This window comes from Coregonus lavaretus, assembly GCF_964263955.1.
Source record: "Coregonus lavaretus genome assembly, chromosome: 10".
Taxonomy (NCBI): Eukaryota; Metazoa; Chordata; class Actinopteri; order Salmoniformes; family Salmonidae; genus Coregonus; species Coregonus lavaretus.
Genome location: NC_139997.1, coordinates 18,699,093 through 18,713,792, shown reverse-complemented (window position 1 = coordinate 18,713,792; position 14,700 = coordinate 18,699,093). Strand labels below are relative to the sequence as shown.

General features: G+C 42.9%; 1 protein-coding gene across 1 annotated transcript; it reads left to right on the top strand.

Moving 5' to 3' along the window:
- The first annotated feature begins 6,340 nt into the window (after positions 1-6,340).
- LOC311135985 (small ribosomal subunit protein uS3-like) lies at positions 6,341-12,813 on the top strand. Its single transcript, XM_084170030.1, has 7 exons — positions 6,341-6,632; positions 7,303-7,433; positions 8,003-8,096; positions 8,369-8,463; positions 9,482-9,669; positions 12,253-12,492; positions 12,735-12,813. The coding sequence occupies exons 1-6, from the start codon at positions 6,549-6,551 to the stop codon at positions 12,450-12,452; spliced, it is 792 nt and encodes a 263-aa protein (XP_084026156.1). The 5' UTR covers positions 6,341-6,548; the 3' UTR covers positions 12,453-12,492; positions 12,735-12,813.
- The last annotated feature ends 1,887 nt before the right edge of the window (positions 12,814-14,700 follow it).

Sequence of the window (14,700 nt, the reverse complement as noted above, 5' to 3'; positions counted from 1 at the left end):
AGGAGGATAGAGTTATGGTCAGATTTGCCAAATGGAGGGCGAGGGAGAGCTTTGTATGCGTCTCTGTGTGTGGAGTAAAGGTGGTCTAGAGTTTTTTTCCCTCTGGTTGCACATTTAACATGCTGGTAGAAATTAGGTAGAACGGATTTAAGTTTCCCTGCATTAAAGTCCCCGGCCACTAGGAGCGCTGCATCTGGATGAGCGTTTTCCTGTTGATTAATGGCCTTGTACAACTCATTCAGTGCAATCTTAATGCCAGCATTGGTTTGTGGTGGTAAATAGACAGCTATGAAAAATATAGATGAAAACTCTCTTGGTAAATAGTGTGGTCTACAGCTTATCATAAGATACTCTACCTCAGGCGAGCAAAACCTCGAGACTTCCTTAGTATTTGATTTTGTGCACCAGCTGTTGTTTACAAATATACACAGACCGCCACCCCTTGTCTTACCAGAGTCAGCCGTTCTGTCCTGCCGATGTAGCGTATAGCCTGCTAGCTCAATGTTATCATTGTTGTCATTCAGCCACGACTCCGTGAAACATAAGATATTACAGTTTTTAATGTCCCGTTGGTAGGATAACCGTAATCTTAAATCGTCCATTTTATTCTCAAAAGCTTGAACGTTGGCTAATAGGATTGATGGAAGAGGCAGTTTACTCGCTCGCCGTCGGATCCTTACAAGGCACCCGGATCTGCGTCCGCGATATCTCCGTCTCTTCCTCACGCGAATGACGGAGCTCTACGTACAATTCCTTCAACCTCATGGCTTGGTTTTTGCTCTGACAGCACTGTCAACTGTGGGACCTTATATAGACAGGTGTGTGCCTTTCCAAATCATGTCCAAGCAATTGAATTTACCACAGGTGGACTGTTGTAGAAACAACTCAAGGATGATCAATGGAAACAGGATGCACCTGAGCTCAATTTCGAGCCTCAGCAATGGGGCTGAATACTTACGTAAATACGTTTCTTCAGTTTTTTATTTGTAATACATTTGGAAAAATTTCGAAACATTTGTTTTCACTTCGTCATTATGGGGTATTGTGTGTAGATTGATAAATGTTTTTTAAAATACATTTTAGAATAAGGCTGTAACGTAACAAAATGTGGAAAAGGTCAAGGGGTCTGAATACTTTCCGAAGGCACTGTAGGTATCTCCCCTCGGCATGTTTTCAATACAGACTCCTTTAGTTGTACTGTATTCCATATAAGGCATCCAGACCTTATGAAAGTTGCCCAGTATGCTCTTAATCTTGTAATAAATAAAATCTAGTGATACATAATGTGACATTGTGAGAGGATAACCAACCTTCCAATTAATGGCATTGTATTACTTAGCCGCTATAAATGCTTGGTTACAAAGTTTCTTCAGATGACAGTCTTCAGTGTCAACATTTCCAAGCAAACAAAAACAGGGAGAAGGGAGAATCTGTAGACATGCTGAGATAAAAGAACATACTCTTTACCAGGTCTTCCTCACATTTTTGTTTGACATGTTTTGTGTCATCGGGAAAAGCCTCGATCAACCCTTGATACAGTTTGGAAATCAACTTTGGATGTTTGTCAGACTGCCTTAAAATAGCATCTGGCTTGTCCAGTGTTTGCTGCACAGAGAGAATAAAGTATTATATCTGCAAAAATTCACTTCACCTCCATCACATACTGGTCTTCCCTGGCTGCCTGACCCTGCTGAGACCCATGTCACCATCTGATCCTTCTAAAATGAGGCATGACAAATAATTACCTTGGTGTATATTTATACATTGATTCTATTCTTGGATAATATAATGGTTCAATAATTGAAATTACCATTACTCCCAGATCCCAGACTGTAGCTTTAAGCTTAAGCTGCTGTCCTGTAGCTACTGTAGGTCTACCCATCAATTCAAGATGGAACTTTGTATCATTCACTGATATTGTTAATATACTGCAAAATTCACCCGAGCTCCGTAGACTGGTCTTCCCTGGCTGTCTGACCCTGATGGGAACAATGTCACCATCTGATCCTGCTAAGACATGATGAGCATAGTGTTGTGTACTGACTGCACTAGAGCTGCATTCCCGGGATGCCTGCGGGACCTGCGGGTCCCGACAGAGATCATTGTAGCGCGGTCTGCATTTTTCATGCTGCGGGTGGTCAGACGACATTGGGATGAAAATGTTTTGTTGTCCCACAGACTATTTGGAAACGGTCCTCTTTCTGCTTTGTATGTGTTAGCCTACCTATTGTATTAAAAGCACATATTTTTCACATTATTCATACACTCGCTGCTTCAACTTCAGTAGCCTACCTCTCCTAGTTGGGCGTGAGAGTTCAAGTGTGCATAGTACAGTGGCTTGCGAAAGTATTCACCCCCCTTGGCATTTTTCCTATTTTGTTGCCTTACAACCTGGAATTAAAATTGATTTTTGGGGGGTTTGTATCAGCTGATTTACACAACATGCCTACCACTTTGAAGATGCAAAATATATTTTTTGGTAAACAAGAAATAAGACAAAAAAACAGAACTTGAGCGTGCATAACTATTCCCCCCCCCCCCCCCAAAGTAATTCCAAGACATTTAAATGGTTCCCCTTTAACCACTTGAGTGTTGCTTTAGCAGTATGCTTAGGGTCATTGTCATGCTGGAAGGTGAACCTCCGTCCCAGTCTCAAATCTCTGGAAGACTGAAACAGATTTCCCTCAAGAATTTCCCTGTATTTAGCACCATCCATCATTCCTTCAATTTGCGCGAACACCAAACGTGTTTGCTTATTTTTTTCTTTAAGCAATGGCTTTTTTCTGGCCACTCTTCTGTAAAGCCCAGCTCTGTGGAGTGTACGGCTTAAAGTGGTCCTATGGACAGATACTCCAATCTCCGCTGTGGAGCTTTGCAGCTCCTTCAGGGTTATCTTTGGTCTCTTTGTTGCCTCTGATTAATGCCCTCCTTGCCTGGTCCGTGAGTTTTGGTGGGCGGCCCTCTCTTGGCAGGTTTGTTGTGGTGCCATATTATTTCAATTTTTTATTATGGATTTAATGGTGCTCCATGGGATGTTCAAAGTTTCGGATATTATTTTATAACCCAACCCTGATCTGTACTTCTCTACAACATTGTCCCTGACATGTTTGGAGAGCTCCTTGGTCTACATGGTGCCGCTTGCTTGGTGGTGCCCCTTACTTAGTGGTGTTGCAGACTCTGGGGCCTTTCAGAACAGGTGTATATATATATATATACTGAGATCATGTGACTCTGAAATAAAGTCCACCTGTGTGCAATCTAACTAATTATGTGACTTCTGAAGGTTATTGTTTGCATCAGATCCTATTTAGGGGCTTCATAGCAAAGGGGGTGAATACATATGCACGCACCACTTTTCCTTTATTTATTTTTTAGAATTTTTTTAAACAAGTTATTTTTTTCATTTCACTTCACCAATTTTGACTTTTGTGTATGTCCATTACATGAAATCCCAATAAAAATATGTTTAAATTACAGGTTGTAATGTAACAAAATAGGAAAAATGCCAAGGGGGATGAATACTTTCGCAAGGCACTGTATGTGTGGTCTCATTTAAATAGAGTAGGCTGCCTACATGGGCGGAGAATCACATGGCAGTTAATTTGAATATGAAATTAACTTACATTTACATTACATTTTAGTCATTTAGCAGACGCTCTTATCCAGAGCGACTTACATATTTTTTTTATACTGGCCCCCTGTGGGAATCGAACCCACAACCCTGGCGTTGCAAACGCCATGCTCTATCAACTGAGCTACATCCCTGCCGGCCATTCCCTCCCCTACCCTGGACGACGCTGGGCCAATTGTGCGCCGCCCATGAGTCTCCCGGTCGCGGCCGGCTGATTAGACTGTAGTTTACAACAGTGTCTGTATATAAATATTGATAATGGAAAGAAGTGGAGGGCACTCGACCAACGTGAGTTGAAGTGCAATCAATTTTTTTTATCATCATTGAAAAGGTACAATGCGTCCATAGGTTAGGCTACTATGGCGAGCAAGTGTTGCTCGTTTTCTTTTTTAATAAGTATGGATTACCCATTTATTTGTCTCTGCCTGAAAATCGTCCTCCTAAAAGGTAGGCTATATCCTATAGGCCTATGCAAAACATAGCAAGTGTCGCTGTCATCATTCTTGCTGCTTTCAGTTCAGTAGCCATACCTGCGAGATCAGGTGCACATGTGGTCTCAATTAAATAGAGTAGGCTATAGCCTATGCATGGGAGGAGAAGCACGGGGCAGTTACCTTTCCAAGGAAATGTACTTCCTAAATAGTCCTATGGCCTTTTGTTTGGCACTGACGAAGATGGCGGCCTCGCGACTAGCTCTTAGGAAACTTTGCGGTATTTGGTTTGTTTATGTATTCTTTTTTACATTATTAGCTCAGAAAATGTTTTGTATCATTACATACAGCCGGGAAAAACTATTGGATATCAGAGCTGCAGTAACTCATCAGAACTACCAGCATTACGACCAGGAATGCGACTTTCCCGAAGCAATCCTTTGTTCGCTCTCCCAAGGGCAATGGAACTGATTCCAGAGGCTGACCCAAAACATTGCCGGCAGAGAAGAGGCACTCGGAGCGGCCTGCTGGTTCGACTTAGAAGGCGCACACACCACCCACCGCTTCCGAGTATATTACTCGCAAATGTTAAGTCTTTGGATAACAAAGTTGACGAGCTCAGGGCAAGGGTTTCTTTCCAGAGAGACATAAGGGTCTGTAACATACTTTGTTTCACCGAAACATGGCTCTCAAGGGACATTCTGTCGAAATCGGTCCAGCCAGATGGGTTCTCAGTTCATCGCGCAGACAGAAATAAATATCTCTCCGGGAAGCAGAAGAGCGGAGGTGTGTGTTTCATGATTAACGACTCATGGTGTAATTGTAGTAACATACAGGAACTCAAATCCTTTTGTTCATCCGACCTAGAATACCTCACAATCAAATGCTGACCGTATTATCTCCCAAGATAATTTTCCTTGGTTATAGCCACAGCCTTTAAAATCCCCCCTCAAGCCGATACCACGACGGCCCTCAAAGAACTACACTGGACTTTATGCAAACTGGAAACCACATATCCTGAGGCTGCATTTATTGTAGCTCGGGATTTTAACAAAGCCAATTTGAGGACTAGGCTGCCGAAGTTCTATCAACATATCGACTGTTGTACTCGCGCGGCTAAAACCATTGCTATTCGAACTTCCGGGATGCTTAAAATATCCTCCCCCGCCCTCCTTTCGGCAAATCTGACCACGACTCCATTTTGCTCCTCCCTTCCTATAGGCAGGAACTCAAACAGGAAGTACCCGTGCTAAGGACTATTCAACGCTGGTCTGACCAATCCGAATCCACGCTTCAAGATTGTTTTGATCACGTGGACTGGGATATGTTCTGGGTAGCTTGCGAAAATAATTTAGACGAATACACTGAAACAGTGACTGAGTTTATCAGAAAGTGTATAGGAGATGTTGTGCCCACTGTAACTATTAACACCTACCCTAAGCAGAAACTATGGATAGATGGCAGCATTCGCGCAAAACTGAAAGCGCGAACCACCGCATTTAACCAATGCAAGGTGACTGGGAATATGGCAGAATACAAACAGTGTAGCTATTCACTCCGCAAGGCAATCAAACAGGCAAAACGTCAGTATAGAGACAAAGTGGAGTCGCAATTCAACGGCTCAGACACGAGACGCATGTAGCAGGGTCTACAGACAATCACAGACTACAGAAGGAAAACCAGCCACGTCGCCGACACCGACGTCTTGCTTCCGGACAAGCTAAACACCTTCTTCGCCCGATTTGAGGTTAACACAGTGCCACCGACGTGGTCCACTACCAAGGACTGTAGGCTCTCCTTCTCAGTGGCCGACGTGAGTAAGACATTTAAGCGTGTTAACCCTCGCAAGGCTGCCGGCCCAGACGGCAGCCTCTGTCAATCCAACACCTTAACTCAACATTTCCCAAACTCGGTCCTCCGGACCCCAAGGGGTGCGCGTTTTGGTTTTTGCCCTAACACTACACAGCTGATTCAAATGATCAAGGCTTGATGATTCGTTGATTATTTGAATCAGCTGTGTAGTGCCAAAACGTGCACCGAGTTTGGGAAACACTGCCTTAACTGTATGCAAAAAGGTTTGGACCACACAAACTCACACACCCAACAGTTGCTAGCCAGCTAATGCAAGCCAACTTTGTTCTGTTGTTATTGAGTTTGTTACATTGGCATGCAAACTTCGGCATCTTAGCTAACGTTAGTTTTTTTTTGTCTTCCTTTCACAGTAAACACACCTTAAGCCTTGTGAATATTATATGAGGGGGCGTGTACTTCTGGGTATGAACAAGACGAAAGAATTCGGGAAAGTATTTTTTCCAAGACAACAATGCACTGATAAACTAAAAAGTACACTACTTCACGGAAATATATTTAATGGTATAACATTCCAGATCAATTACATTTTGTACATATTTCAGCTATTCTACCTAACGCAGTGAGGAAGAGGCGAATCTGGCAATGCTCATGCGTTTATATGAAACCAAAAGCATATGATTATTTCCGGGAAGACGGAACAGTCTTTCCGGTCTACGACACGTCCCAAGATGGCGGTGCAGATATCTAAGAAGAGGAAGGTTTGTGAAGATTTATCTTTACTTTTAGAGATTTGACTTCACATAAATCGAAAACATCCTTATAGTTAAGCAGTTTGTTACTGCGGTAACATGTCCTGTGAGTAGATGTAAGATTTTCTGTAGTTTTTTTAAAAAGCTACGGCTGGTGACCTAGCATGCTAGGCAGCACGCGCACATGATCCCATACTGTAGTGTGCTGAAATATATTCCTCATTGACCAGTGTAGTTGTCTAAAGATGTTAACTAACTAATTACTTTGCTAACCCACCGGTACCTACCTTATCCGCATCTTCAAAATGTCACTAAATCCCCAATTTACAGGGTATTATCCTGGCCATGAAAGTTTAGTTTGTACAATATTACAGCAGATCTCCATAAAACATCAACATGCCTGTGAGGCCAGATAATAGGTGCGTTGGGAAAATAAGTTACTTCCGGATAGATGGGGTTCTCTCGTTTGGACCAGGAGAGTTAAACTGTATTTTTTAATATGATCGAAGTGTACATGTAGCATTCCAATCTTTACTTTGGTTAGACAGGATACAGTATCCTTGGTATGTCTAATGATTGATGTAATGAGTAGCCAGGATGCTGTCTTTCAAACTTTGTCCCTGCTAAGTTACCTGCTGATGACCTCACTCACCCTCCTCCTGTCTTCATATTTTTACAGTTTGTCGCTGATGGCATCTTCAAAGCTGAACTGAACGAGTTCCTCACCAGAGAGCTCGCTGAGGATGGCTACTCTGGTGTGGAGGTTCGTGTCACCCCAACCAGGACTGAAATCATCATCCTGGCTACCAGGTGAGTCCAAAAACCTGGATATCAAAACCAGAGGATTTGTGGCAGACTGGCACATTCTACTCCAAAATCAAAGTTTGTCAGATGTTTTGACCTCAAAAGTAGTCTGTCAAGATGAATGTCCTGCTATATGCCTGAACAGTATGAAAAATGTATGCACTCACTAACTGTAAGTCGCTCTGGATAAGAGCGTCTGCTAAATGACTAAAATGTAAAAACACCAAATGAATAAAAAAAAAGCTTAGCACTGCAAATCTGTAAATTACATGGTGCATATCTGGTCCCTTTATTTTGGGTTGTGGCTTATAGCTGTATCTGTGGGGGGGAATTAGTGAGTGCGTGCTGATTGCCGTTCATGGTGAATGAAATAATGTTCCCTATATTTTCAATGCATTTTCTGCAATGGGTGGGAACGTGGACTTTTCTCCACATATGACCACATGAGGTTTGAATATCTGACAAATTTAGATTTTTAGAAAGTTGTCTCTGATAACGGACACTACTGCTGAGAGAGAGCCAGTGAGTTGACTCAAACTGGTGAGGTGCGAACAGACCATATACTTTTTCTCCAGGACACAGAACGTGCTTGGTGAGAAGGGGCGTCGTATCCGTGAGCTGACTGCAGTGGTCCAGAAGAGGTTTGGCTTCCCAGAGGGCAGTGTTGAGGTAAGGAATGCTTGGTTTCAGACGCCAAGGCCACCCATTGTCATGTTATGGCCATGATAGGTCGCTACATTTTTGTTTTCATTGCTTCAGAAACATGTGGGAGAGGACCATATTATATTTGAGGGGTGGTGGGTGACTATAAAGTTACTATTTGCTTGTGGCTCATTCCTTGTCAAATACTACCAGAAATTCTACCATTGTCGTCTCGTCCCCTAAACACTGTTTCTGCTCTGTGAAAAGTTTGCAACATACTGTGTTTTTCTTGCCATCAGCTGTATGCTGAGAAGGTTGCCACTCGTGGTCTGTGCGCCATCGCCCAGGCCGAGTCTCTGCGCTACAAGCTTCTTGGGGGTCTGGCTGTCCGCAGGTGAGGATCTTTGCCCTGTTTTTTTCTAATGCGAACTATGGCAAGTACTTGATTAAAGGTTTGTATTCGACAAGTACTGTACAGGGTTTTTTTCTGTTTCAAAAGGATTAAAATAAATAAACAATGATTCCAAGGGCTGATTTTCTTCTTTTATAGCCGCATTAAAGCTATTTTCCTGCAATTCTACACATGTTGCCATGGAGCTGAGAGAAGTCCTGCAATTCTATGCATTTTGCTATGGCTAATGCTGTGTATTTTTGCTCAAACATAATTAACTAAATCAATACTGCTAAATTCATGGTTTTTGGAATGTTCAATTCTCCCTGACTGTCTAGTTTTTATTTTGTTGATTGTTAGTTCTAAAATATTATATTTTTTAGGCATTTGAGTTTACACTGAAAGCGTTTTTCATCCCGGGGAGTTTTGTTATTTTTTTACTCTGCTCAAAATGTGTACCTGCAACTATAATGGCCCTCGCAAGGATTTCAATGGCAAAAAATCCCTGCTCTAATTTTTTTGAAATGCAACTATTTAGCAGGTAAAATGTATAAGCACTGACAACATTTCAAACTCTTAAGATGTGTTTGTGGAGTATGTCAAGTGCTGTGAAAATGTAAAGTTTTGTTTTCAGTTGTGTACTGTAAACCTTTTGCCTTCAGCCATGTTTCATCTTTTAAAAGACTAATGCATAATTTTCATGAGTACTTGAATGGACATTCCTGTCAAACCTTTAATGAAAAGATAGTGAAGTGAGGCAGTGGTGCTTGTGACTTAAGTTATTATTTTAGGTGTTAGTTGAAACTGGAAGATCCCAGTGTTAGAGCGCAATCTCATTGTGAAAGTCAATATTTGACACGCTACTCTAAAGGGTGGGATGAATGGAGTTTAGGAGATCAAGACTACAATTATCTGTTGTATATCGTTGTCATATTTTTCATGGCACTGTCTGGCAGAGTTGAAGTCCCGGGACTTGTAAGAATATATGGTGTTTTTAATTCTGCTTGTTTTGGTGTTGCAGAGCCTGCTATGGTGTCCTGCGCTTCATCATGGAGAGCGGGTCCAAGGGTTGCGAGGTGGTGGTCTCTGGAAAGCTCAGGGGCCAGAGGGCCAAATCCATGAAGTTCGTGGATGGCCTCATGATCCACAGTGGGGACCCCGTTAACTACTACGTCGACACCGCTGTCCGCCATGTGCTGCTCCGTCAAGGTGAGGTCACCCTGGGGTTTTATGCCTGATTCACACTATAGGCCCAAGCTGTCTGGACTGGCCTCTTTACGCATCCACCATGGTTGTTAGAACTGTGCTGGAATGGATAATGTGGCTATATCACAATGATCTCTTATTCATCCCAAAGTGTGCACTTGTTCACTTACTTCCCTTAACTGATTTGAAAGGAAATGACTGGTATAAGACATATGGTGGAAACTCCCACTAGCCCATGCTTCTACCAATTCAATGTTTTTAGATTTGTGGGAAGTAGGGAATGAATGCACAGTTCAAGAGAAGGGCGATATTATTGGGATGCACACAGTGAGAAGAAATGATCCGAGCTAGCTCCATATGGTTCGGATCGGCCCTATAGTGTGGATCGGGCGTTAGATGGGCCAGGTCAAGACTAGTGTTGCACAGTATACCGGTACCACAGTAATATCACTGTACCAAAACGTCATGATACTTATGATACCAACATTTTAGAATACTGTAGTATCGTTTCATATGATACTACCACATTTTTCAGCCCTCCTGATCTAAAGAACCTGCTGGCACCAGTTATAAAAATTTTATGAAGTCAGTTTTGTTTCTAAATTCAGTTGAGTTTAAGCAACAGCCACTAGTCTCTTGTATGCGCATGTCTAATAATATCCACTTCACTTTCATGCACATATCACGTGTGGCAGCTGTAATCAGCCAGCTGCATCCTCTACCAGCCCTCACGCACCTGCTTCTCTCTGTCCGCTCTTCATGATCATCTATTCCTCCATCAGTTTTTAAAATATAATTCAGCCTTGATGGCGAATGGGGATGCAGACCCTGATGAGTATTGTTAGATTTGTTCAATTGGAACAGTGCGCCGAGCGAGCAATGTTGACACATTGTATAAATTCATCACCTGTTATAACCAAGAGCACAGGCCAGTCTGAGTAGATTTTACAAGTTCACTGTCATGCAGCCTCTGAGTCCCAGAGAGGGCAAAGAAAACGTTCAGTCAGTTTACCTAGCTAGCTAACAACCTGGTAACTTGACAGTGTCTAGGCAAGTGTCATTAACACAGGAAGAAAAGAAAAGGGTCTGATACTCATGAGATGCGCTTCAAAGGTAGATTTCATATAGGCCTAATGTAAGCCTAAACTATATCAAAAATCAATTTCTTTCTGGTGCTCCTTAAATTCTGTTTGGTGCCTAATGTTTTATAAGTTGTGAGCAATGTGCGTGTGTTTGTGGGAGAGTGGTGCGTGTGTTTGTGCGAGAGTGGTGTGTGTGAGGAAGGGCGGGAGAGTGTCTGTTAACTGAAGAGTAAATAATGTTTCATGCAGTGTTTTTCCCCTTACTGCCACAATGACATGCAGATTATGCATGTATATTCCTTCCTTCCATCACTCCAACCAAATCACGGGTAGGCCTTTGCAAATATGAGCAAATCAGCCATTCTATGCAGTATTCTATTTTACACTGAACAGTTAAGTTAAATTCAATGTGTTTTATTGAATAGAAGTGAATTTGTGACAGGTTTTTGCGCAGCACATACGTAGACAGTTTAGGAAAAAACGCAGGGTTCGCACAACGCGCTTGAGGTGCTTAAAGTACTTGAATTTGGAACTCTGAACTTCAAGTACTGGAATACCTTAAATCAGACATTTTCTCAAGTTGGAACTTCAAAAGTACTTGCATTAAAATGAGAGGAGAACAGATAATAACCAAACATTGTGACCATTGGTGAATCGACCCTGAAGAGCCACATGAAGGGGGAAAGACAACGCTGCATCCTGCGCTGGCGCAAGTTCTACATTGTAACTTTTTCTCTGCAACGGCCTCCTGAGCTTTTTTGCCAATAGCCTCATTCATGGGGTGGCCGCAGTAATCCGCTTTATCAAGCAGCAGCCGTGCGCCTGGCGTTCTGGTGGCCGTTCACATGCTCCCTCACACAGCCCACCCGCCCTTCTCCCGACCAGCGACACTAAAGCTGCAGTCGGAAGCAAGACTTTTTTTTGTTGTAGCTATTAAGTAGTAGATGCCCAATAAAAACAGTAATTAAGCTGGAATTGTGTAGTAATGCGAATAGGAAATGTGTGTTCACCAGTAGGCATGTCTCTCAACTCTGCTAATCACTACTCAAATTACAAAATCATCAGTACTGACATCCCACTCATGTATGTAGTAAATAAGTAGGGAAACAACATATTATTTAGTAGAACTTGTAAGGTAGTGATGAATACTGTATTTTTTTTTTTTAGGTTGTGGCAATATACTGCCATCTGGTGGCAACTGGAAACAATTGCATAATGTTAACTAACAAATTGATGGTCCATGAAAATAGATATTAGTACTTGAAAAAGTATTTCAGTTTGACTTGCCACTGTCTATACGAACTCAGGAACAGGAACAAGCGTCTCGGGGACAGGGCTAACAGGACGCTAGGCCACTGATTTCCCCCCCATGGTATCGTTAGTAAAAGGTTGATATAGTGACAACACTAATCAAGACGACTTGTCTTATGCAACAGGACCAGAAATGAGAAGTGATGAAATGGTGACAAATACTTGAGGTGCAATCTGTTCTGCCTGTCCAAAGGTGTGCTGGGGATCAAGGTGAAGATCATGCTGCCCTGGGATCCCAGCGGTAAGATCGGCCCCAAGAAGCCTCTCCCTGACCACGTGAGCATTGTGGAGCCCAAGGACGAGCAGGTCCCCTCTACCCCCATCTCAGAGCAGAAGGGAGCCAAGCCGGAGGCCGCTGCCGTCGCACCTGCGACACCCGTCCCCACAGCATAACCATGAGGGAGCCCCAAACCAGCGTCTCCTTTTTTTCAATGTAAGGCAGGATAAGTTCCACAGCTTGCACAGTGCTGCGTTGTCGTTCCCACTGAACACAGAAACCCTGTTCCCTACTATCCCTGTCTGTCTGCATCCCACGGCTAGCAGGGACGCTTGGTTTTTGACACCACGTCGCCCATTGCCATGGTCATAAATCTATACATTGCCTGAAAGGAATCTTAAAGGTTTAAGGTGGCAAAATGTCTGAATGATTATCTAATTTTCCCTATTATTTTACAGGTCATCATGAGCCAACTGGAAATGCTCCAAATACCCTTGTCAAGTGTTGAGAGAGAAATAAAAAGTAAATGTTTGGAAATGTTTTGTCTTTGAAATTATTTGACCAAATTGCCTTTCACTATGGGAAGTTACACAATGCTTGCTTTAAAACGGAGCCTTTGCCTTTATAAAGTAATTTGGAAGTCACTTAGGTTATCTTGATACCCAGCCAACAGCATCTAGAATGTAGTTGCTGTCAAATGTTACAACCTATCGCCAAACTGTTACTTTTACTTCATTTTTCATAATGGTGGTTAAAAAGTTGAGCAAAATAACAAGTGTTCTGTCAATTTCCACCCTATTATAGGTCTGTGTGAATTACAAATATATGCGTGTGTAATGTAAATAACAAAATCTGGAACATTTTGTATGCCAAAGTATGTGGACACCTGCTTGTCAAACAATAATAATAATAATATGCCATTTAGCAGACGCTTTTATCCAAAGCGACTTACAGTCATGCGTGCATACATTTTTTTTTTTGAATACCCAAAATCATGGGTATTAATATGGAGTTGGTCCCCCCCCCGCTGCTACAACAGCCTCCACTCTTCTGGAAAGGCTTTCCACTAGATGGAACATTGCTGCGCGGACTTGCTTCCATTCAGCCACGAGCATTAGAGGGGAAGTCGGCACTGATGGGCGATTAGGCCTGGCTCGCAGCCTGCGTTCCAATTCATCCCAAAGGTGTTTTATGGGGTTGAGGTCAGGGTTCTGCAGGCCAGTCAAGTTCTTCCGCACTGATCTCGACAAACCATTTCTGTATGGACCTTGCTTTGTGCATGGGGGCATTGTCATGCTGAAACAGGAAAGGGCCTTCCCCAAACTGTTGCCACAATGTTGGAACACAGAATCGTCTAGAATGTCATTGTATGGTGTAGCGTTAAGATTTCCCTTCGCCTAGCCCAAACCATGAAAAACAGCCCCAGATCATTATTCCTCCTCCACCAAACTTTACAGTTGGCCCTAAGTATTCGGGCAGGTAGCGTTCTCCTGGCATTCACCAAACCCAGATTAGTCCGACGGACTGCCAGATGGAGAAGCGTGATTCATCACTCCAGAGAACGCGTTTCCACTGCTCCAGAGTCCAATGGCGGCGAGTTTTACACCACCCCAGCCGACTGGTGATCTTGGGCTTGTGTGCGGCTGCTCGGCCATGGGAACCCATTTCATGAAGCTCCCGACATACAGTTATTGTGCTGACGTTGCTTCCAGAGGCAGTTTGGAACTTGGTAGTGAGTGTTGCGACCGAGGACAGGCGATTTATACGCATTTCCACACTCGGTGGTCCCGTTCTGTGAGTTTGCGACCTACCACTTCGCGGCTGAGCCATTGTTGCTCCTAGACGTTTCCACTTCACAATAACAGCACTTACAGTTGACCAGGGCAGATACTTTACGAACTGACTTGTTGGAAAGGTGGCATCCTATGACGGTGCCATGTTGAAAGTCACTGAGCACTTCAGTAAGGCCATTCTACTGCCAATGTTTGTCTATGGAGATTGCATGGCTGTGTGCTCGATTTTATACACCTGCCAGCAACGGGTGTGGCTGAAATAGCCGAATCCACTAATTTGAAGGGATGTCCACATACTTTTGCATCTATAGTGTAACATTACCTGTGTCAGTATTTACCATCACTCACTGCAGTTGAAAAACCAAGGTAATTGACTTCTAAGTCATTACCAAAATCATGTTTTAGATGTGTGAAACAGTTTTGCATGGAAAACATACTTATGCAGTCTTCCCGAAATGATATTGCCACTAATATGAGTGTTGGTTGCGTTAAATGTTACAAGTAGCTGCATTTATATAATAACCAATAGGCAGTGTTCCACATTGTACAAGTTCAGCAAGCTACGTTGTATAAAAATGTAAGTTGCTACAAAATGGCAGCTGCGTACGAGCCACTGTATGAAGGACTTTAC